Raw genomic sequence first — 24,510 nt, 5'->3', positions numbered from 1 at the left:
CTGTGTGTTTCTCTCTATGCAACCAGGCCTGAGGCCAGTTCTCCAGCAGCTGCCCACAGGAACCCTGCTGGGGCTCGGCTGGTACTGTCTTCTTAGCCATGTCATATCACCTTCTGAGGGCCCCTCTTGCCAGATCCATACCCCCTCCCCAGGAAAATGCTGAGTGTGGTGTGGATTGTGAGGGTTGGGTGGGGGGCCCAAAGCTAGTTCAAGGTCATGACCATGTCCATATGTGTATGTCCATCAACACTCCCCTCTCCTCATTCTGGGCATCCTCAGATTCCAAAACCACGGATAAAGGCCAAGGACTCATTACACCAAAGATCTGCCAGGGCCCAGAGTCAGTTACAGGGAGCTGGACTCTGGTATGCCATAGGTGTGCCATAGAGTGGCAGCCAAGAGGGTGCTCATGGATCTGAGGGGGACCTATAGGGGGTGAGTGTGTATATATAGATGTCTAAAAGGACTGACAGAAGTGTCAGAATTATCTGTGCAGCTTCAGATGACAAGAAAAACTGAGTTTGGTTTGGAAGGCTGCTTGGCATTATCTATCAATATTTAAAATGAACGTACCCTTTCACCCGACATGTCATGGTTCCAAGTTATAAATTTACCCTACAGATATATGCACACATCTACATGAAACATTTGTATGAAGACATTTATTGTAGCACTGTTCGAAGGAGCAAACAATTGGAAACAACCTAAAAGTCCATGATTAAGGCACTAGTTTAAAACATAGCACATCTATATTATGAAGCACTTACTGTGTGGCTGTTAAAATGAGCAGGGAGGATTTATGATACTCATACAAAAAAGATTTCTAAGATGTCTTGCTGAGTGAAAAAAGCACTGAGTATAACCTCCCACAGCTTGTGTAAACAGTGGGGAGTATATACACATGTGGCTGCGCATGCACAGTCCGTAATCGGAAAGATACAGAAGAGACTGGCACCATGATTGCTTTGGGGAAGAGAAACCAGGGAATTCAGGGAGGAAGGCACACATCCTTTGGCAGTGTTTGAATTTTTAACTTATATGTATGCATTTCCAAATGTACGAAATATTAACATTTTCAAAAATAGGGCTTGGAATGAACTGTGGCTATAGAGTCCAAATATATGGTCTATACTGTATAACAAGTGATCACCACTGTCTCCCAGCACTGGGGGCGCCAGCATTTGAGAGGTGGACGGAAGGGTGAACATGCAGGTGGAAAGCAGTAAGGGTGCAAATGGAAATGTAGCTGTGAACAGGAAGGTGGCGCTACAGAGCACAGGCCAGGACTCAGCCTGTGAAGAGTGTGGGGTACTCAGAAAGTGATGCTCATATGTATATAAACACTCAAGAGCTTTTGCACCTGATTGCTGTTCCCCTCAAAGTAGTCTTCTGAGAGCCTGTATACTCAGAGGAATCTCTGCATTCAGGACTTAAAAATGTGCCAGGATCTACTGCTTGAACCTTTAGGGTGGTGACACATTCACTGGTGACAAATATTTGTCTACAGAGGATGGATGTAAATACTGGAAACAGTTAAATGTCACTTGGCCACAAATTTGGTGAAAGAAGTGAGAGATCAAGTTAGGCAATTAATCTTTTGGTAAAAATAACAAGGCATAGAATTAAAGCAGACTGCTAGTCTGATGCTTCTCAAAAATGGGCTCTGACAGCTAAGCCTAAAAAGGATGCTCAGAAGATGATGTGTGCCTTGGCAGCATCCTTGGAACGAGGCTCGGGACCCAAGGGGACTACTTGGAAGAAGTCAACGCTCATTTGGACATGTAGGTTCCGTTTGTTTGCAGGAGACAACGGCCCCAGCCCTGGGCCGGGCCGGGAAGGCGATGGGGGTAGCGGGCTCAGCTTTTCTTGCGCAGCTGGCTGTACTGTGTGCGGCCCAGGATGGGCTCCATGACGCTGGGCCGGAAGAAGCTGTCGCTGACCCTGCGCGCGGGCTTCTCGCGGGGCATGGCCGGCAAGGCGGTGCGCGGCGCGGCGGCCGTGTCCACCCGGTCCTCCGCGCCCGGGCCCCGAGCGCTGCGCAGGCTGCCGCGGGACTGCGCAGGGCGTGACGCGGGCTCCGAGCTGGCGGGCGGCGCCCCGGACCCCCTGCGCTCCGCCTCCGGGCTCTCGGCCTCGGCAGGCGGGTTGTCGATCTCCCGGAATTCGCTCTCGGGCTCCATCAGCGACAGCCTGGGGAGCTGGGGGCCGGCAAATCACGTTAGGCCCCCGCCTTGGCCCTAGTCCCTGTGCCTCCCACCACCGCCTCCTCTGTGGCCCTCACGGTCACGCCTCCGGGAGCGGCCATCCGGGGTGTGGGACAGGGATGGAGGGTGCGGGGGAGACCGCTTAGGTCCTGCCCTCCCTGACAGTGTGCACAGTCCAGACCCCCAGGGCAAGGCAGACAGCCACCCTCTAAAGTTTCTGGACCCCTCAGGTCTCCCTCCGAGGTTCCTCAGTGGGAGGTCAGTGGCTTTCCTGACCCTTCCTTGGACCCACACCTTGCCCCTGCCTGGGTCAGGGTACCCACGCCTGGCTCTGTTTTGGGCCCAAGGTGAACAAGCTGGCTGCCAAGACCCCTGCCATGCCTCTTGGTGAGAGTGAGTGGCTGAGTAACCCATTCCCCCACTACCCTCACAGCCTCCCTCAATCCTCAGCTCTAAGGGGCCTCCTGCCCTGACCAGCCCTCCTACTGACCGCTCGACCTGTAACTTGCTCTGGAAAGGGACCCAGGGACCCCCAAAGTGATAGTACTGGCACTCCTTGGGGTTTTCCTGTTGGTGACAGGTGTTGGAATTGGCATGGGGGCAGCTGCTGTCCCCTGGAACATAGCTGACCCCGCAGGGTGCCCTGGAAGCCTCCCTGCAACCCTTTCCCAGGGAGCAGCATGCAAACCTGCCAGGTCCTTCAGTTGGGAGCTGAGGGGTGAGGACTTGGCCACTGGGACCCCCAGATTAATGGTGGATGACCTCCCCAGCAGCAGGTGGGAAGGACAGATGTGGGGAAAGGTCTCAGGCCAAGGCCACAGGTCTCTGTACTTTTGGGGCTGCGAAGGCCCCCAGTCAAGGCCATAGTATGTCAAAATGTTCCTGGGGCACTGAGGATCAGAGACGGGAAGTGGGGGCAGCTGCAGCCCCTTCAGTCAAATCTGCTTTGTCTGTCCTTTCGGGGGTGGGGAGGAGGGGGAAGTTTATCCGGAAGGGTAGGGGGACTCACCGGCACATAGTGCACCACCGTGTCCACGAAGTTGTCAGTAACGCCCTTCAGGGCATCAGACAGGGACATGGCCCTGCCCTTGGTGGAGGAGACAGCACCGGCTGGCATGAGATGCAGCAACCTCTCTGCCATGCCCAGCACAGCTGCAGGCGCCCACATCATGATCAAGATGGTGCTCTGGAGGGCCTTCTGCAGAGTGTGCGCCACACCACCCAGGAGGCCTTGTGGGCCAGGCAGGGCTGCTCCCTAGGGGCCAGAGCAAGGTCAGTGCCTCCTCAGCAACTCCCCTGACCCTTCCCCTCTCCTCACCATCCCCAGAGCTAGAGGGGAAAGAACGTGGATACCAAACTGAAAAAACTATTAGCCTGGCTCTTGGGCAGGTCACTTCTGCTCTCTGAACCTCAGTTTCTTCATCTGCAAAATGGGGATGACAATCTCTGTCCTGCCTATTTTATGGGGTTGTTGTGAGGATCCTCTGAGAGAACTTTGTTAGCTGGGCGTTTGGGGGTGAGGTGAAGACCACTGCACCCATGTACTGCACTCCTGGGCCTGGGGGCAAAGACCCTTGTTTCACCCGGGGCCTCTGCTTCTCATCCCCTCGGTGGGCTGTGGGACCTCCAGGTTCCTGCATCCCACTCGGCTTCTGCTCTCTCCCTTACCTCATTGAGCTTGTTCTCCTCTGTCTCTGATTCCTCCTGCTCCACCTCTGTCTCCTCCCCCTCTGTGTCCATCTGGTCATTGTGGTCCTCCTCCCGGGTGGCAGTGAGGTTGTGCAGCCAGGGCACCCACACCTCGCTCGACCGCCGGGACACCACTTGTCTGGCCGCTGATGCGCCCCACTGGGCCAGGCTGCTCTGAGGGCGGGAAGGTGGCAGGCTGCTGGTTTCACAGCCCCTGCCAGAGGCTGGGCAGCCCCAGCAGGCAAAGCCCCTCGCCCCCAGGGTCAGGGTTGGGGGAGGCAAGCTGGGCCTGGCCCCAGCAGACTGTTCTTCAAACTTTTTATGGAGTGGTAACTTACACCCACTAAGGTGCACAAGCTTTAGTATACAGCTCTGGGAATTTTTAGAAACACACACCTGTGTGACCATTACAGATCAAGATATAGACCATTTTCGACACCCCAGAAGACTCCCTGTGCCCCTCACCCAGTCAGTACCACCTAAGGGTGACCACATTCTGGCCTCTATCACCATGCATTGATTTTTCTCATTTGTAAATGGACTCACACAACGTGTTTTCTTTCATGAATAGTTTTTGTTCAACGTTGTGTTGTGAGATTCATCCACATTACTGAGGGTCAGAGTAGTTCCTCCTTTTTCATTTGTGTCATATTCCACTGAATAAATATACCACAATATACCCATTCTACTGTTGATGGACATTTGTGTTATTTCTAGTTCTTGGCTAAGGATAAAGCTGATAGGAACATTTCCGGTGTGTCTTTGGGGGACATAAGCTCTTATTTCTGTCGGGTGGAATTGCTGAGTCATAGGGGATATGTATGTTTAGCTTTAGTACATACTCCTTGCAGATCTTTTAAAGAGTGAAAAAAATCAAGTGGGCCAGAGGATCCCATGGGAGGAAGCTGACCTGGATAGGTGGGCTGGTGTCCCCTGGGGCACAGCTTGGCTCATTTCAAACCCCTAGGGAACCGCACAAACAGGGTCTCCTTGTTATACATCCTTAGGGGACACCATTATTTTCTTTTTAAGATTTTTTTTTTTGATGTGGACCATTTTTAAAGTCTTTATTGAATTTGTTACAATATTGCTTCTGTTTTATGTTTGGTCTTTTGGCTGCAAGGCATGTGGGATCTTAGCTCCCTGACCAGGGATCGAACCCACACCCAGTGCATTAGAAGGCAAGGTCCTAACCACTGGACCGCCAGGGAAGTCCCTGGGACACTATTATTTTCTATATGAACGGTGGTGTCTGAGGCTGTGCCGTACAGTGGCCCCCACCCACTAGGGGCTAGGCCAGGGCGCAGGAGTTAGTCTAGCCCCCATGGGGAAGTGGCCCCCCAGTGCAGGTGACAGAGGAGAACTACTACTCCTGTATCCCTACTGGTGCTACAGAACCTGGCACATAGTAGGTTCTCAGCAAACATTTGCTTGAATGAATGAGCCAGGCCTGAGGATGCTTTTAAAAGTACCACCCTCTTGATGGCTGAAAAGTGGTTATCTTGTTTGCTGACATTTATGCGTTAATGCTTTTATTTCCTTTTTTTTTTTGCGGGGTGGGGGGGGGTGGGGCTGCTTAGTTTCTTATTAAAGTTCCTATGAAAATAATCCAGGCTATCTCTGCTAAAATACACAGAGAGGTGGAGGTGGGGTGTGGTGGGGAGTAAGCCCTATCTGGGCCTAGAAAAGGCAGCTTTACCTTGGGTGCAGTGGGATGCAAATTAGAAACCTCTAGAAGGGAAACCAGAACCCTGGGGGCAGTCAGAGACACAGCCCAGCTGGGGCTCTCTTCCCAACAGAATGGGTTTTGTGCCTTGCTTATTTATAGATGACACTCCCTAGCGCCTAGAGGACAGATGGGGGGGGTCTCTGCTTCCTCACAAGTGGGAGGGCCCACTTGGGAGGAGGAAGGCTTGGGGGGGTGGGGGGTACTCAGAGGGAGAATGGGAGAGACAGAAGAGGGTGGGGGGCAGGACCACCCTAACAAGCAGGCCTGCCCTCTCCCCTTGCATCCTAGAGGACTAGCCCACCACCCCACCTAAGGCCTCTTGTCCTTAGACCTAAAGTCCCCGCCCAGGCTGGAAAAGAGGAAGTTCCTAGGACAGGAGGCAGAATTGGGTAGGGGATGGGAGGGACCAGGCAGCCCACAGACAGGGTTCCCAGGCCGTGGGTCAATCAGAGCTCAGGGCAGACACTCACCAGGGGTGCCACTCCTGGGATCCACATGGCCAGGGCCTGGCCCTGTTTCAGCGCCCGGGCTGTGGTCTGGAAGGTGTGTTGAGAGAGAGTGTTGGCCAGGGCCCCAACCCTGCTCACGAGGTCCGGCTTGGCCTGGGGAGGTTTCTGGGCATGCTGGTGTCCTGGAGCAGGGGCTAGGTAGGAGTTTGTGAGGGGAAGGAAAGGAAAGCTGATCAGAAAGGCGCTGGGCAAAGCTGGGTTGTGTCTAGGGTTGGAAAGTGGTCATCCTAGCTCCACCACAAGCTCGCTGGTGATTTGGGCAACTCACTTTCTCCACTTAAAAATGGGGAGAGAGGGCTAGGTGAGGATGGATCCATCTGAAAATCTTGCTGGGCCATCCCTGTTCCAGAGCAGGGGCTAGATGAGCCCTGGCTGCCTCTTCCTAATTCCCAAGCAGCATGGGTGGCCAACTCACTCCCCAGGCCCCCTAATGGCAGATACCTGACTCTTCCTTGGCTGGAGGGAGGAGGAACTCTACCACCTTCTCAACACCACCCAAGGCCAAGTCAGCCCCTCCAGAGGCTAGCTGGCCAGCTCGGGTGTTGGCAGCAAATTCGGCAGTGTCTTTGACCATCCCCCAGGCGAGCTCACAGCCAGCCAGAGCGGTCCCTAGGACTTTGTCTGAAGTGCTGGCGATGGGCACACTGATGCTGTTCCTGGCACTGCGAAGGCGGGTAGAGATGGTGTCCTTCAGCTCAGAAGCAATCTGGAGGAAGTGGGGAGGGGAGTCAGGCATGTGGATCTGGCAGACCCTGAGCCCAGCTTCAGGAAAGCCTCATTTAAAGGGGACTGGCACCAATATCTGGGCAGCTTGATTAAGCTGAACTTAAAAGGAAAAGGGCTCCAGTCCTTCCTGTGCCAACCACTAGATCTCCTGGCTCCTTTGCACCCTGTTTCTACCTGTCAATATCCTAACCATCCTTCAAGAATGCCCCCCAAAGTCCACCTCCTTGATAACACCTCATGCACACAAGGCATCTCCTCTTCCAAATTCCTCTGCTGTCTGCTCTGTCTTGCCCTCAGAACATTGCTCACATTCCTATCTGCACTTATGTGGACTTATAGATGTGGTTGATCTTCCTACAGGTTCTGCATTGAAATAATGTCTTTCTCTCCTTTGCCTTAGGAACTCCTCTGTGACAAAGACGTTGCCGTTTATCTGGAAAAATAAGTGAAGAGCATAGGCCTCAGAGCCAAATAGACCTGCTCTCATGTGGCCTCCACTTAAGGCTGTGTGGTCAGGGGGAAGTCACTAGTTTTCCCATCTGTAAAATGGGGATACCCACCCCTATACCAGAGGGTTGACAAGAGGATTAAATGAGAGGGCTCTATAAATCATATGTCATGACCCCTGTCATAGGGTAGGGCTCAGTAAATGTTTGTGAGATGGGTGGTAGTTTGTCAGTGAGATGGATGGCGTCTGAGAGTGCAACTTATTCCCCCAAAGCACCAGACATGGCCCTTACCATGGCAAATGCCCAATGAATAGCTATCCAGGTGAAGTGACATTTTCAGTCTCATGGTCCATAAAGTGTTGGATCTTGAGGACATGGGACTGCAATCCTGGGATCTGACGAGTGTGACCCATGATCTTAGGTGGCTGTAGTCACCAAATGGTCCAATGTAGGCCAAAGAGCAGGGAATCAGAAGCAGTGGGCCCTACCCCAAGCTCCTGTTTGAGTTTGCCTCTGGGCTGTGCCTGCTGGTTTCAGAAGCCTGCCTTCATCTGGCCCCACAGGGAGAGGAAGAAGCTCATCGTGTGGTCTTAGGGACAGGCAGCTGCCACCAGCCTTGGAAGGCATTTGCCACAGAAACAAAAGACTCACATTTATGCATCATGGGCTCGTGCCCTCTCAACTGGGAGGCAGTGACAACAGAATGTGGGGAGCCTTAGAGAAGAGGGGAGGGGCTCACCTTTTCAGGAGGATACTGGAGGGCCGGGATCTTTTCCTCCAGGTGGTCCAGGCCTCGGCAGGCCAGCTCGTTGGCAGCTATGACTGGAAGCAAAAGGCCATGGTCAGGTGAGCCCTGCCCCCACTGTGAGAGCCCAGCTGGGGCCTCTGTGCCAAGGAAGGCACCTTGGAGCCCTCAAAACCCCCAGGCCTGCTACCCCCAAAGCATCTGGGAATCTGAGGCCCTCTGCCACCTTTAGCCACCATCCACTGTGACTCCTGAGAGCAGGATGTTTTCCCTCTGAGCAGGAGCTCTGGAGTCATGCAGATCTGCACTCAAAGCCCAGCACCTGCATCTGCAGTGTAGCTTCAGGCAGGTCACAACCTGGCTGAGCCTCAAGTTCCTCACCTGTAAAATGTGGATTAATGTGGACAAACCTTGCAGGGCTGTCATGAGGAGGAAGTGACAGAACCTTTGTGAATCACCAACAGATCCTGGTCTCTCCTCCTCCTACAACCCCTGTTTGGGTGAGCGCTGGGTGAACACGACGGGGGAGAGCAGAGGTGTCATGGTGGAGGGGCAGCCGGGCCCTAGGGTGGGAGCAGGCCTGGCACTGCTTAATTCTAGAGGTGAAAGGCTGTTCTAGAGTTCCAGATGGTCCATGGCCCTTCCTTTTAACCTCTAGGAGTGAGATGGTCAACACTGGGAGAGGGTCACAGGGAAGAGAAAGGGGCAAGTGCCAGAGGATGCAAATGTTCCCGGGAGATAACTGCCCAGGGGCTGCCGAGGACATCAGCTCTGCAGACATGACCATGGAGATCACAGTTTTAAAGGATATCTATATATTCTCTTTCATATTTTCTTTCTCCAGATATCCCAGGTTTCTTCACAAAATTCTCAAGCAGCAGAGAGCCCAGATGACTTGGCTGACTTCTGATTGGGCAAAATGAGACCCAGGGAAATTACTTAAGGAGTTTTCAGGCAGGGAGGTGGACCCAGGCCCAGGTCGTCTTTATATCTGTCCTCTCCCGTTTGCTGTGACAAATCTTCAGATACCCATAACTCTGTAATCAGGACTGTGGCAGGTCCTAGACTTCTGGAATTTCCCTCAGCCCTGTCAAGAGCCGTGCCGTGGAGACCATATTTTCCGACGGGGCAGAACAATTTGAACAGGGGCAGGTCTGGTAAGTTGTCCTCACCTTCAGGGCCCTGACTGGTAGCTCTCTGCTGCCCCGGCCTGTCATGGGGCCAGTACCATCACCTCCTGGACCCAGAGGGCTTCTCCTCTCCCTCCTCTCCCCCCATCCCTGCCAGGCTAGCCCTAGTGCCCACTGCCACTGCCTCTGTGCCAGACTCTGCTAGTTCCTGCTGCTGCTGCTGGATTTGGAGCCAAAGTGGGTGTCTGGTCTGCCACGGGCCCCCACTCCCACCACCGCCCTCATAGCTCTTCTGCCCACCCCTTCTCCTGCCAATTATGTGGCCCATCATTGTCATCCTAGGAAAATGCCAGCTGGGCTACAGATGAGGCATCTATAGATGAGAAGAGACCTATATCTATATTTATATCATCTATATCTGTAGATGAAAAGACTATGTAATGGGATGTAGATAGTCAGGAAGGCCGTCAGACAAACAAAAAGGCAGACAGACAAAGAAGCTATCAAACAGACTGACAGACGGACAAAAGATTGGCAGGCAGGCAGTGAGCATCAGTGAACAGGCAGACAGCCTCCGAGTGCCACAAGGACTCACACTGGGTGGACAGCCTTCGGACCACCGGCTCCACGCTCCAGGCTGCCAAGCTGGTGGCGCTCTGCACGCCCTTCTCGTAGGCACTGCATACAGAGGTCACCAGGGGGTGGGCTTCCTTGGTGCTGGTGTAGGTCTTCTGGAAGCACTCACAGGTGCTGCTCACCACCGGCAGCTGCAGGACCCGCTGCAGCACGTTCTCCTGCTCCTGAAGGAAAGCAGGTACTGAAGTCATTCCACCTCTTCCTCCCACCTCCTCGGGAGGCAGCCCCACGGCCATGGAGCCCATTAGGGCTGGCCTGGGTCCAAGTGACCTAGGAGGAACCCAGACTAGAGAGGTCTCTGGAGGCCCCACAGGGAAAACAGGAGCCAGGCTGCCATGCTCTCCTGGTCACAATCCTGGCTCTGGAGAGCTACTGGGCAAACTCTGGCCTCCAGGGGCCACCCCCCGACCTGCAGCCACCCCACTTAAACTTAACGGTAGGAGCAAGTGGGTCGGCGCACCTGCCTAGAGTTTTAGTCCACCTTGGATTGGTAGCTTCATCTGAACGTCTTTCTGGTCTTTTTGGGAGACTGCCTCCCTGCCTCCAGTGCTTGTCCCACTGCCTAGGATGCTCCCCTTCCCTCCCACAGTCCCTTCCATCTGGCAAAATGTCACTCCTTCAAGACACGGCTTGAGCATCGCTTCTTGTGTGAAGCTTCCTGACTCTCCTCCTTCACATCAGAAGCCACCACTTCCCTCGCTGGGTTGTTTCCGTATCATACATGGTGCTCGTCTTGATCATGTGTGTACTTGGCTCTCTCCCAGGAGACTGTCGTCTCTGTATCTCCAGGGCCTAACCTAAAGCCTGCACAGTAATGTTAGCTGAATAGGTGAATCACAGTCAGGGCTGCACCTAAGGTGTTAAGTTTAGATCTGCCCAACCGTACAGAATCACAGAATCTTAGGCCTCCAAGGGCCTCTGTAGCAAGAGTGCTTCCCACGGTCCCTCTGGGAGGCTTGTATTTGGACGTCTCCTTGCATGGAGCTCACCCCTCATAGAGTGGCCTATGCCCCTTGTTGGACAGCGTGGCTGAGCTGAAATCCGCTCCACTCTGCCCTGTGTAACAATACTGAGGAAATCTGTTTCATCATTCATGGGCTGCCCTTTCACACACTTGAAGACAAATATTTCTCCCTTTAGCAGTCCCTTCTCCATTCTAAATAGCTCTAGTTCCTTACTTAGCTTCCAAACGGCTCAGCACCCTGATCTGCTGATTCCCTCCTCTGCACACACTACAGTTTGACATCGCCTTTCTGAAAAATATAGCACTCAGACTTGAAGACAGCGTTCCAGGTGTGGTCTGAGTGCGTGGGGTATAGTGAAACCATCACCTCTCGTTATTGGGGTGTTGTGCTCTTATTTATGCATTCTAACCTCAACAGCAGGCACTTAATTAAACTTTAGGTCACCTAAGAATCTTAGTGGAGAAACACTGATCTTTGAGGTAAAAAAAAAAAAAAAAAAAAAAAAGTGGATTCTAATCCTGCAGAGGGAAACAACATTTACTCAGTGCCATTATGCTCCAGGCACTGATTGGGGTGCTTTCGTGATATGACCTCATTTAATTCTAACAGCGACACTCTGAGGTCAGCATTATCACTAGCACTTTGCCAATGAGACAAAGACTCAGAGATGTGAAGTGACTTACCCAAGATCACACAGCTAGTAAGTGGCACTGCCAGGCCAACTCAGGCCTGAAACAGCATGTCTGAGATTTGCTTCAAAATAACACAAAGGGGCTTCCCTGGTGGCGCAGTGGTTGAGAGTCCACCTGCCGATGCAGGGGACATGGGTTCGTGCCCCGGTCCGGGAAGATCCCACATGCCGTGGAGCGGCTAGGCCCGTGAGCCATGGCTGCTGAGCCTGCGCGTCCGGAGCCTGTGCTCCGCAACGGGAGAGGCCACAACAGTGAGAGGCCCACGTACCACAAAAAAAAAAACCCAAAAAAACACAAGGTTGGAGAATGAATGGGGTGAGGATTAGGCACAATTGTCCATGGATTATGGTTGCTGGGGCTAGTGAAGGGTATTATATTTTTCTGTCTGTTCTTAGGAATATTAAGAATTCTCCACATAAACATCCCAGGTCTGACTCAGATGTTCGAGCTCTTTCTGTAGCTTTGAATATGCACTGTTGCATAGTTCTGCTCTAAAGGGGAGGACCTAGCTTCTTCTGTTTGTAGGCGGCTGAGTTAGAAGACCCATCAAGGAGACCTGATGTACACTAGACAGCAAGCTACAATATTTCAGCTTCTGGTCTTGCAGGTGAGTTTGAAATTTGAACTAGAAAAAGATTATGACTGTAAACAAGAAAACATTTCTTTAACATTTTGGACAGAACCTTCAGGAGTTGTTTTAGGCAAAGCCAAAGAAGGAGAGAGGTCCTGGGATGGCAATAAACTATCGATACCTCTTAACTATCCACTTGAGCATTTTATGCCTCTCTGTGTTCTATGATCCAATAAAAACCTTAACATGGCGATTCCTAGTACAGAGGTTAGTTAAAGCCTAACTTGGGACAAGATGGGTATTATATGGGTTCACAATTTTTAAGTTTCACTATTTGAACTGTACCTAAATTAGAGAGGCCTTGCCAGGAGGCATCAGTACACCTAAACATGTCAAACCACTCTGAGTCACACTGCAAACCAGGTCAGACACACAAACTGGACACACTGCCCCTCTAACCCCTTCCCACATACATAATGTGCACCGTGTAACTCTAAGAGGTGCCTTTTACATAGACTGCACCATACAAGAAGCCTCTGGAGTTACAAAATGCAGAGACTCCGTCCTGAATATACATTTCGCCTGGGTGGACTTCTGTTTCAGGCTTTAGAATATAGTAGTTCCCTTCCTCTCCTTTGCCTCCTAGCCAGTTTTTCTGTGCTTTTTCTCCAAGGTACTTAGTTTTTAATAGACATCTTTTTTCCCCCTCACATTCTCTAACAGCCTTCTGCAAAAGGTAGTGAGGGCAAGAATAACTAAGACATAGTGGTCAATGAGTTATGAATATAATCTAGACATATCTTGCTCTAAGCCCCCTGAACTTCTCCTCCCACCTCCTTCCTCCTCCCAGAGTTGTCCACTGTCGCATATAAGCCCAAGTTACTTACAGGGCGGTCTTCATCCAGCAAGGTTGGACCCTTGTTAACTGCCATCGGAGCTCTTTAAGCTGCAAAGCAGAGGGTTCCAGGTCCATGAGAAAGTCCTCAGCCTGAGATCCACAGGGTCAGTCCCCTACCTCTCATGGCCATCAGGGGGGCCCAGGCTGTCTGGGAACTCAAGTTCCCTGAAGAGAAGGTATTTGGAGGATGAATGTCACAGACAAGTGGCCAGTCCTTAGAGTCCCATAGGGATGAGTTGTCCCGCAGCCTACTTGTCAAGACCATAGTTTCTTATAAGGATTCAGGGTAAGAAATAAAAAATGAAAGTAGCTTTAAGAGATAAGAGGTTGTAGATGTTTAGGAGCTCTTAGATAAGGGTCCAAAAGAGACGAACAAAGTTTCAGATTTAGTCTTTTTTTTAATGAAAAAGTTCTGCATTAATTCCTCTCTTTTTAAACAAGCAAATCTGCCAGTCATTCCCTCTGTGCTCAACCAGAGGAGAAAGTAGTCATTCTTAAAACCAGCAATTTCAGCTCTGTTCTGGAAAACTGGTGGCCCCAGAATATCTACTCTACACTCTTGGTCATTCACCCTGAATAATCTCTCCCTTGGTGGTTTCCCTGCAGGCCTCTTCATCCTCAGTAAAATTCCCAGAAGCCCCTTACCCTCAACTTCTTTAATTCTCAGAAACAAACCAGGTAAGGTTGTCCCAGGATCCCCACACTCACTCCAGCTGATGCCACCTCGGTCCCACGGAGCCCGGGCTGCAGAGCGTCTCCTCCGCTGGAAACAATTCCAGTTGCTCTGGGGAGTCTTGAGCAAAGCTACTAACACCTCCCAGCTAGAGGAGGGCAGAGAGGAAGAGAAAGCTGGGTCATGGTTATTTGACCCAGTGTCCCCCGGGCACATCTTAACTTCTGTAAGGAGGCTTAGCCAACTAGGAGGTAGATTGCACAGCTGTAGGAAACCAGACTCAAAAGGAGTTATTATTCCACGAGATAGCTGTTCTGTAACATATTTCTGGCCCCCAGCTCTCGAGAAACTGTTTTCCAGAAAGAAGATTTGGGATATGTGTCATTAAACTCATAAGCTCTAAAGTTTTATAATCTTTGGCTCCTTTTCCATTAGAGGGTCCTACGGAACCGTTTTCAACCCATTTCCCTCATCCTTATTTTTTACTATCAAGAATGAATTTTGGGGGCTTCCCTGGTGGCGCAGTGGTTGAGAGTCCGTCTGCCGATGCAGGGGACACGGGTTCGTGCCCCAGTCCGGGGAAATCCCACATGCCGCGGAGCGACTGGGCCCGTGAGCCATGGCCGCTGAGCCTGCGCGTCCGGAGCCTGTGCTCCGCAACGGGAGAGGCCCGTGTACCGCAAAAAAAAAAAAAAAAAAAAAGAATGAATTTTGAACAGTAAGATTTAAACCCACACAGGAACACAGTTTACCTGAATGCATTAGTCTTTGATTATGAAGATGAATTGCTCTCAGTGAAGAAGAGAACCAGAGCTGTGGTTTACTCCTTGACAATCTAGGCTTTGAGGGAGCAATTTCAATCTCTGCAAAATCCTGGATTTCAAGAAAGTTTATTGAACTCTACCTGGTCTAAGATGCCACCAGAATATGCAGTGGGAAAGCCAACTGGATTTTGTCAAGTTTGGAAAAGTGACAATGTTGACCAAGGTTCTGTTACTGATCAACAGCATCCAGACAACCACCTATCACCTCTCATCCTTTCCTTAGCGATGAATCAGGCAGGAGCCCAGATGCTAATTCCTGGCTTCAAAGATGATGGAGGCTGTGGTTTTCAGCCATCGTTTTCAGATTGTTTAATAAGGGCTTTTTAATTAAAATGGGTAATAGGACAAAACTTTTTTTCCTTATTTTTTGTAGAATCGTATCTAGTGTTGACTCTCTGCTAAGTTGTATACTGTGGGCATTAGGAGAAAGAGGCAGGGAGTGGGGAGACTGATACAAAGGATCTATTTTGGGTTTTTTTTATTTTTATTTTTATTTTTGGCTGCATTGGGTCTTCGCTGCTGCACATGGGCTTTCTCTAGTTGTGGTGAGCGAGGGCTCCTCTTTTGTTGCAGTGCGCGTGCTTCTCATTGCGGTGGCTTCTCTTGTTGCGGAGCTCAGGCTCTAGGTGGGCAGGCTTCAGTAGTTGTGGTGCGCAGGCTCAGTAGTTGTGGCGTGCAGGCTCAGTAGTTGTGGCTCGGGGGCTCTAGAGCACAGGCTCAGAGTTGTGGCGCACGGGCTTAGTTGCTCCACTGCATGTGGGATCTTCCCGGACCAGGGCTCAAACCTGTGTCCCCTGCATAGGCAGGCAGATTCTTAACCACTGCACCACAAGAGAAGTCCCCAAAGGATCTATTTGTGATCCTTTGTATCAATCCTGTATCTAGGATACTGATAAAGCAGGAGAGGGAGGAAAGAGTCAAGCAGAGTCTCCAAAAGGAGTAATAAATATGTGATACATTTAATACTTATTGATCCAACCTAGGCTTTTAAAATATAAGACAATAATGGAGAGGAAGAGAAATATCTAAAAAAAGTGGCCTCAGCCTTCACCTCACTTAAAGATTCAGGACAAATTATCTATGAGGCTGTGTCGAGAGAGTACCCTGGGCCAAAGGGCAATGTTAAGATTCTGAAGCCGTGGCTTTGGACCAGAGGGCATACAGGGCTCTGTGCCTGAAAACTCTGTTGACAAAGCTCATTCTTTGGCCGCTTCAGCTGGGCGTCCAGGATGTGGGTGAGAGGTGAGAAGTAGTGAAAAGGTCTAAGGGAGTCCCTCAGGAAGGGTCCACTTTCCAGCAGCAGCTTGAAGGACACAGTTACCTTGTTTTCTTCCCCATCCCTACATGGCCCTCCCAACTCTGTCCAACTACCACGAGCACAGGGACCTTGGCCATCTTGTGCACAAATGGATCCCAAACAAATCTAAGAATGGCACTCAACCATTCGTTGTTGAATAAACAAATTCTCAGGCAACAATGTTCAGTTGTCAATGTGCTGGCCCATACATCTATTAGAAATGTCTCTGGACAAATATTATATGATATCACTTACATGTGGAATCTAAAAAATAATACAAACAAATCTATATACAAAACAGAAACAGACTCACAAACATAGAAAACAAACTTATGATTACCAAAGGGTAAGGGGGGTAGGGATAAATTAGGAGCATGGGATTAACAGATACAAATTACTATACATAAAATAGATAAACAGGGCTTCCCTCGTGGCGCAGTGGTTGAGAGTCCACCTGCCGATGCAGGGGATGCGGGTTCGTGCCCCGGTCTGGGAGGATCCCACATGCCACGGAGCGGCTGGGCGCGTGGGCCACAACCGCTGGGACTGTGCGTCCGGAGCCTGTACTCCACAACGGGAGAGGCCACGGCAGTGAGAAGCCCGTGTACCACAAAAAAAAAAAAAAAAGATAAACAAAGATTTACTGTATAGCACAGGGAACTATATTCAACATCTTTTGTAATAACTACAAAAATATTAGGTTTGTAATAACCTAAAATGGAAAATAATCTAAAAAAATACATATATATCACTGAATCACTTTGCTGTACACCTGAAACTAACAGTATTGTAAATCAACTATATTTCAATTAAAAAAAAAAAAGAAAACAAAAAATACTCTTAGTAAGAATACCTACCATTTGGGGTGGGGATGTGCGGGGAGGAGAGAAATAGGTGAGGGAGATTAGGAGGTACAAACTTCTTACAGTTACAAAATAATTGTGTCACAGGTATGAAATGTACAGCATGGGGAATAGAATAAATATATAATATCTTTGTTGACAGCTGGTACCTAGATTTATCATGGTGATCATTTTGAAATGTACAGAAATATTGAATTACTATGTCGTGCACCAGGAACTAACATTGTGCTGTAGGTCACCTTTACTTCAAAAACAAACTCATAGAAAAAGAGATCAAATTTGTGGTTACCAGAGGCAGGGGGTGGGGAGAGGGGAAATTAGATGAAGGCAGTCAAAAAGTACAAACTTCCAGTTATAAGACAAATAAGTACTAGGGACGTAATATAAAACATGATAAGTATAATTAACACTGCTTTATGTTATTTATGAAAGTTGTTAAGAGAGTAAACCCTAAGCGTTCTCATCACAAGGAAAAAAATTTTTTTCTATTTCTTTAATTTTGTATCTATATGAGATAATCGATGTTCACTAAACTTACTGTGGTAATCATTTCATGATGTATGTAAGTCAAATCATTATGCTGTACAACTTGAACTTACACAGTACTGTGTCAATTATAGCTCAGTAAAACTGGAAGAAAAAAAACGAAATGTCTTTGGTTTTTAGAATCCCTCATGAATGAATGTGGAGGCCTGGAGGTGGGGATGGTTAGTTATAAAGGACAAAGATGCACAGGGAAGGAGGTAACAGGGCACCATTAAGGTTTTCACAAATTCTAGAAGAGGTGGCATTTCCCAAGCTCTCCACCACCCACCCTAACTTGCAGAGCACAAAACTACCAAGATGGACACCACTGTAAAATGCCATCACAGATTCAAGGCCAACTTCTCCAGGCAGAATCAAAAGCACCACTGACAGGGATGATATAGAGGACCCTCTCCTGGCTAGCAGTCTGGATGAGACTGTCTTAGAGGGCTCTTTCAACCTGGATGTTCTACATTTAAATCTTCCTTCATCCTTTCCCTGAGCTTGGATCTTCCAGCCAAGAGCTTATTTTACCAGAACTCACTCTACCAACTATGTAGACTCTGATTATCTTTGGATCACCTTATTTTTAACTCTTCTCCATTCCCAGAACACACTCACAGATACATGAATAAACTTTGTCTATAAATTTATTAGACATAATTTATTACAGTAGAAGATCTGGACAAAGTAAAAATAGTTAAATTTTTTATTTGCCCTGATCTAGCAGCTTTTATTTCTCTTAAAATTCCCAAAATGTTCTTTCTCAAATCCCATATCTTGATTGGTCACTTTAGAGAGCCAAGGACCTGAGTCTACTTTTTAAGAATCTCAATCACATTTATGGGAAATTTACTTAGTGCACATTTCTTTTCTCCTTTCCATCCAGTCCTGTCAGATGGCTTTACTGGCAGGACTGACACTGACCTCTTACCTGATGGTACCCTATTTCTCTACCTCACTTGCCTCAAATTGAGGATCTGTAATCACAAATAAGAACCCAACATCCAAGATGAGAAGCAGGAACACGAGCAAGTGGCATCGACTCATCGTTCTACTGTCCTCTTCTCTTGCCCCTTACTGCTCTTCTCCACCTCGCCCAACCACCCTACAAATATGAACTCTGATTTATTGTCGAATATAGTAGAATTTCATCGTATTCGTGAAATTTCTTAACTGCACAAATTTTGATGAAAATTAACGTGTAAGTGCCCAAAATGTTATATGGTTTTAAATAAAACAATCCTGCTGGTGGATCTAGATATAGTTTTAATTTTTGTAGAATAGAATATAAAGCACTGACCAACAAAGGTTCTAAAAAAGGCTTTTCGCACAGGATTCTGGAGAGTCTTGCACTTCCACTCAATCAGGAAGGCAGTGAAATATGGAAAGAGCACTGGATTGGGAGTCAGAGAAATGAGCTTCTGTCCTCAGTTTTAACCTCAAGTCTCCTCATCTGTCACAGGGAAACCTGCAGGCACCAACTGTAACTTTCCACATTATTTGTACCTCAAGTCCTTTCTATCTGCTTCTGATTTTTTGTTTCCTTACTGCACCACCTAAAGACACAATTTATACCATGAAGGTGCCTGATGCACTTCTGATTTTACTACTAGACAGAGGAAGGACAGGAGCGCAGTGATGTAAAAGCCAATTTAAGAGGCTATAAACCCAGCTCTCCTCCATCCTGGCACTGGCAGCTATGGAGGAAGTAGGATAACTGATCAGAGAATGAGGGGCCTCCACTAAATCTGAAAGAGGGTGTGTATCAGACCTACTGTAGTTGGGCAAAAGTAGTGAGGCACATGGCCCAAAAGTTAGTTATATTAGTGTCCACTTGTTAGTTTGGATCTTTTTCAATTTTTCTCTTAATTTTTATCCATTCAGCAACCACTAAGTTCCTAATATGCACATAAAAGATGCTCGATAAATGTTAGATGAAGGAAAAATACTCAGAAATTCAGAAGCCACTCCAGCACTCTAGAAAACACATAAACCTTCACGTTCTTCCCTCCACCGTTCTTGGCCCCACCTCTGTTCACATCACAGGTCACTCAGTGCTCATGTGACTAAGTCCGTAAGCACAGTATGACATGGCTGTGCCTAATGCAAATGTCCATTTCACTAACAGGTTGTCTTCAAAGCAGGTACTAGTCTTCAGCCTGAAACCACCTCAGCGGGTCTTCAGTTTCATCTGAGGATACGCCACAGTGATGATGCCTGCTATAGAGGACACGAGACCTCCAAGGCCTATGATGCCAGGATTGGACTTATAGATCCCCAGCTGGTCCAAAGGGTTCAGGATATCACAGAAGTTCTTCACTGTGTCCAGGAGCAAGGGAGGATGCTTCTTCAGAGATCGGAATAAGAGAAGAAGAAAGGACTGGAGCCATTCTGTTTCCTCATCAGCCACGCTATACACAAGAGGATCCTGGGATGGTGATTTCTCCTTCTTTGCTCTGTTGTGTGCAACCTGTTCCATTTGCAGGGAGATTTCATACAGATCCCTGACCAGGCTCAGCAGAAGAGAATAGTAGTAATGGCGTGCAGCCCACATTCGCCATTTCTCTTTGTTAATGCCAGAGGCGAGCCCTACACTCCTCACAAAAAGCATGGTGTCACAGATGAAATAAATCACACGGTTCAGGCTGGCTAATATTAGGCAGATGCGGGGCACTAGGTCAGTGGCATGAATGCTCTGCTGAATCATCTGTACAGCATGTACCACATTGCCTAGTCTGAACCCTGCAAGAAGAACCCACAAGAGTTAACAGTTATTTAATCAGTATGCAATAGGATTTTACAGGCAGAATCCCTGTATCAGGGTGAGAGGTCAGCACTGTTTTTTTTAACAACTGACCGTCCTCTGAGGCTCAGTCTTTGCTCAGGAAAGGAGGACTATACAGTATGTTAAGGACACCTAAAATGATCCTGGAACGTAAAAAAGACAGTGGCTCTTTAAACTTATTGCCTCCATTTCAATGACTAGATTAACAATGATTTACTACACACTTTAGGCAAAGGTCAATCATAAGTGTGGATTGTTACATATGAATATCACCAGCTATACTTGTTTAGAAGGAAGGTACTGCAAATTACATGAACTCCAGATGCAACATTCTTTTGGAGAGTCTGATACCTTACACTGTACTTACTTTCCAGTTAAAAGATTGCTTTAAAAAAAATACCATTGTCATACTGCCATTTCTCTGGTCCAAAGCCCCTTTGGCTCCCTACTGTCAAAAAGACAAAGTAGAGATGGTAGGATTTAGTGGATGACACAACTAATAATACTGTCATATGTGACTCCTAGTTCAATTAAATCAACCATTGCAAGGGCATGTCCTTTATCTGAGCATGTAGCTCAATTAATCAGGGATGCATCAATCAATAAATATTTACTGAGCACCTTCTCAGAGTAAGTTATAGTCCGAAACATTATGGAGGATACAAAAGTGCTACTTTTCCTAAGTGACTATATCTTAGACTCAGCAAACACTCAGAAGTAGCTACCCTCAGGAAACTTATGATCTCAGAAAAATGTTTTGTATTATTTTATCAAAAATAACACAAAATATGTAATGAATAATCCTGGGTTCCAGTTCTGGCTGTTGCACTAACTTAGTGACCTTGGGTAAGTCCTTTCTAGACTTCAGAGACTAGTGATCTTTAAAGGACCTTTGAGCTCCAACATTCCAAAGAGCCTGAGAACTTCTAATCTTGGCTTTCCAAGCCATCCAGAAAAGCTCCTTCCCATCCCTCTGCTTGAAAATCTAAGTCCTGTCTCCACCAAACTAGTTTTCTCATTGATCCTCAATACAATGGTTTGCCCAGAACAGTCCTGAGCCTCCACTAGAGGAAACCACCCTTCAAGAATGTTCTCCAGGCTTCCCTGGTGGCGCAGTGGTTGAGAGTCTGCCTGCCGACGCAGGGGACACGGGTTTGTATCCCAGTCTGGGAAGATTCCACATGCCGCGGAGTGGCTGGGCCCGTGAGCCATGGCTGCTGAGCCTGCGCGTCCGGAGCCTGTGCTCCGTCCGCAATGGGAGAGGCCACAACAGTGAGAGGCCTGCGTACTGCAAAAAAAAAAAAAAAAAAAAAAAAAAAAGTTCTCCTAATCCTTCTCTCTCTTGCCACACCTCAAGTTCCACCTCCTCCAAACATCTTTCTTTTTCTCTACCCTAACCAACATATTTGGTACTAAATCTTAGATCGTTATACCATGTGATCTTAGTTCTCCCATAAAGCTCAGGACTGTATCTATATGAAGCAGGTACTCAAAGTGAATTAAATGAGTACAAAACACTGACCACTTTTTGGCATTAACATGAAACAATCCCATAATTGACTTAAGAAAATGTATCCATCCATTTCCCCTGGCAATCCCTTAAGAGAAGGGGAAAAGGCAGGGGGTCGAGGATATAGCTATTCTATTCTTCGAGGGTTCCCAGGAGCCAGAAGCTCATGTCAAAGATTGCCAGAACATTTGGTGATTCTAGGAACTAAAGGTGAACTAACACATTGCATGTCCCACTGATTATGATTAAGCAGAAAGATATGATGTAGCACCAAATGTGAACATAGGAGGGTGTTTGTGAATGGTGTGCAGCGAAACATTCAATCTTTTTGGCCTGTTGTTCCATGAGGGCAGCCTTACTGGTGAACTTCATCAATAAAGTTGATTGACTAGAAAATCATGACCTAGGAAATATTTTGTGAATTACAAGGTCTGAGGATTCTAAACCAGGAGCCACTGTCCCTCAAGGGACAGGGTACTTACATTTACGGCCAGTGCTCACACTGGACTCCAGTTTCTTGAGCTTCATAACAACCTCCTCTTTGCCAGCTTTAGACTCTAACAAATATCTAAGCAACATGCATGTGTACTGAGTGGCTCTGAAATGGAAAAAAAATGAGGAGAACGATTTACAAACCAAATAAAATTTGACTCATGAAGTAGGGGAAGGAGAAACATGTCCTGCTAAAAGCAAAGTTTCCAAGACAATTTCTCATGTAGCAGCTCTTACAAGAGCAAAATTCTGCAACAGTCACTCCACAGGGCTAAAGGGTAGAACATGTCATGGAAATGCAACACAAGGGTAATGAAAGAAAACTCTGCAATAATACAGTGAACAGCTCCTCAGAAGGCCTCTTGCTGGTACAGAGAAATGGATATAGTCAAAGCAGTAAACTGCACAAAAATCTACCTCATGTTAAGTCTGCAAAGATCCATATTCTTTATTTCTTCCAGTGTAAATTTCTAAAAGATTTTCAGATTTCTAAAAGGAAATTTTTTACCAACTACTTATGTGACAGGTCACACACTCAAACCAGAGCCAAATGAAAAGTCCACCATTTTCATATTGCTTAACTTTTTATAAAAGGACCAAATACACACCAATAGTTAAATAAGTACAGATTTGTCTTTCAAAACTAATTAGTATTTTATATAAAATACAGAATCCTGTTTAATAATACTAAATATTCAATACAGTGATTATTGTCATGAGTACAAATAGCAATGCCTTACCAACAGAAACAATAAAAAATTTTATATCACATAAACATCTAAATGCATTTGGGAGTCTAGTAAATAAAGTAGGTAGATGCCTGTTTCCTACTGTCCTGTAACTGCATTTGAATCCCTTTATGCTATATTATTCTCAATAAAAATATAGCACATTTTCCAAAATGGTGAACTTGTTACTGTGAATGAAGTAAAAAGAAAAAATCTCTCCTTCTCTTTTAAGTATGCTTCCTGGATAGAGGGCTCAAGCTGGTCAGGTCAATGAATCCCCCTTTTTCAGATCTGGTCTAATAATAGGAATGTGTCCAAACACAAGGCATTATTTTCTGAATGCCAGTGTGTTCAAAGAAGCTATAGATCACCAAGGGGATTAGGAAATGAATACTAGAGATCTCACATCTTGCTGAATAAGTATATCTTAAACAATTATTTATTTATTTATTTATTTTGCCACACCACACAGCATATGGGATCCTAGTTCCCTGACCAGGGATCGAACCCGTGCCCTCTGCAGTGGAAGTGCAGAGTCCTAACCACTGGAACGCCAGGGAATTCCCCTAAACAATTATTTATTAACCAACCTCACTGATAAAATTTGCAGGGTACATTCTAAGTACATTGGATTTGTAGGCTTCTATTTTAATGAAGTTTGTATATAATGCAACCATTTTGAAAATCTATCAAATTAATTAGAAAGACAGTATGGCTTGGTAGTTAAATAAGTGGGCCCCGAGTCAACTGTGTGGTTTTAAATCTCTCAATTCAGTCACTTAGTCCCTATTAACCTCCTTCTGCTTCAGTTTTCCCATTTCACAGAAATGGGGATGATTTAGAGAATTTAACCTAATAGGGTTGTGTTGAGGGTTAAATGGGTTAATAGTTGTAACACACTGAGAACAACGTCTGGCATTAAGTCCGTTTCCAAAAGTCTCATAATTATTGGGGTTACTACTGATCTGCGTGTATTAGCACTTGTACACCCAGAAGAAGGAAAAGCTGTTAAATAAAACTGCAACTGTGACTAATTTCTTATTATTGAGCAAGACTCAACCAAATTCCTAAAAGAAACATCATGAATTAGTATTAAAGCCGCAATCTCTTTAATATTTTCGTGTACCTTAGAGGTGCAGTAGTTCTTTCTGAGGCTCTCCACACTATTTTACAGTTCACAAAACTATTTCACATGCGCTATCTCAATGAGATATACGGGACAAGAACGGAAGATAAATACAAGTGTTGGCTTCGCTGGTCATAAATGTCAACCCAGAGATTCTCTTAAACAATTCCTCGTTAGAATGTTGGGCGGAGAAAACCCAGTCTTTCTCAGGTTAGGAGAGGAGGGTTCATCAGCTGGTTTAACTGCCAGCGCCCCCGAAGTGGCTGCGGGACTTTCGGGCACGAGGCTCGGGACCGGACGCGTTGAGTTCGGCCCAGCCCCACTGAATTTAGGGTGAGGAGGGGCCCCAGGACCAAACTCCCTCCGGGAGCCGGCAGCGTCCTTCCTGCTTTCGTCCACTGGGCTACTACCTCCTTCTCCGGATGCCGGAGAACAGGAAACCTTGTACCGGGTTGAGGGACGGGGAAGGGATAGAGGCCGCGGGCACCGGACTCACCTGAAGAGTCGGTCCCGGCCCTGGGTCTGGTTGGTGAAGCGGATGAAGGCGTCCATGGCACCCAGCCCAAGGACAAGAGTCGCACTGGGTTCTTTTGCGAGTCCTCAGGGGCTGCTGACGGGTCCCCACGGAACTGCCGGTCTCTGCCACCCCGAGGAGCCGAGTCTTCCCACCCCCGCGGGGGCGGGCGCACTTTCCGAAGTGCAACTTCTCGGGCTTCCGGTTTGGGGCCGGAAGTTGTGGTT

The 24,510-nt window shown here is 47.7% G+C and overlaps 2 protein-coding genes across 5 annotated transcripts; both read right to left on the bottom strand.

Moving 5' to 3' along the window:
- Nucleotides 1-652: 652 nt before the first annotated feature.
- PLIN1 (perilipin 1) lies at nt 653-24,347 on the bottom strand. 3 transcript variants are annotated; one of them, XM_081227605.1, is made up of 11 exons: nt 24,266-24,347; nt 14,369-15,234; nt 13,652-13,764; nt 12,933-12,991; nt 9,777-9,981; nt 8,046-8,128; nt 6,573-6,837; nt 6,093-6,265; nt 3,873-4,067; nt 3,214-3,459; nt 653-2,198 (listed from the first exon to the last, which is right to left on the bottom strand). In XM_081227605.1, exons 4-11 carry the CDS (start codon nt 12,975-12,977, stop codon nt 1,857-1,859), a joined length of 1,554 nt encoding a protein of 517 aa, XP_081083731.1. In that variant the 5' UTR covers nt 12,978-12,991; nt 13,652-13,764; nt 14,369-15,234; nt 24,266-24,347; the 3' UTR covers nt 653-1,856. The 3 variants fall into 3 exon arrangements, with proteins under 3 accessions (XP_081083731.1, XP_081083732.1, XP_081083733.1); XM_081227606.1 differs by lacking the exon at nt 14,369-15,234 and having other exon boundaries at nt 24,266-24,344; XM_081227607.1 differs by lacking the exons at nt 13,652-13,764; nt 14,369-15,234 and having other exon boundaries at nt 24,266-24,316.
- Nucleotides 15,819-24,406, bottom strand: PEX11A (peroxisomal biogenesis factor 11 alpha). Of its 2 annotated transcripts, XM_081227608.1 has the most exons (3): nt 24,266-24,406; nt 21,906-22,021; nt 15,819-19,870 (listed from the first exon to the last, which is right to left on the bottom strand). In XM_081227608.1, exons 1-3 carry the CDS (start codon nt 24,319-24,321, stop codon nt 19,299-19,301), a joined length of 744 nt encoding a protein of 247 aa, XP_081083734.1. In that variant the 5' UTR covers nt 24,322-24,406; the 3' UTR covers nt 15,819-19,298. The 2 variants fall into 2 exon arrangements, with proteins under 2 accessions (XP_081083734.1, XP_081083735.1); XM_081227609.1 differs by lacking the exon at nt 21,906-22,021 and having other exon boundaries at nt 24,266-24,338.
- Nucleotides 24,407-24,510: the final 104 nt, after the last annotated feature.

The sequence above is a fragment of the Mesoplodon bidens genome (genome assembly GCF_964165515.1).
Source record: "Mesoplodon bidens genome assembly, chromosome: 3".
Lineage (NCBI taxonomy): Eukaryota > Metazoa > Chordata > Mammalia > Artiodactyla > Ziphiidae > Mesoplodon > Mesoplodon bidens.
This window is presented reverse-complemented; position numbering and strand designations above follow the sequence as displayed.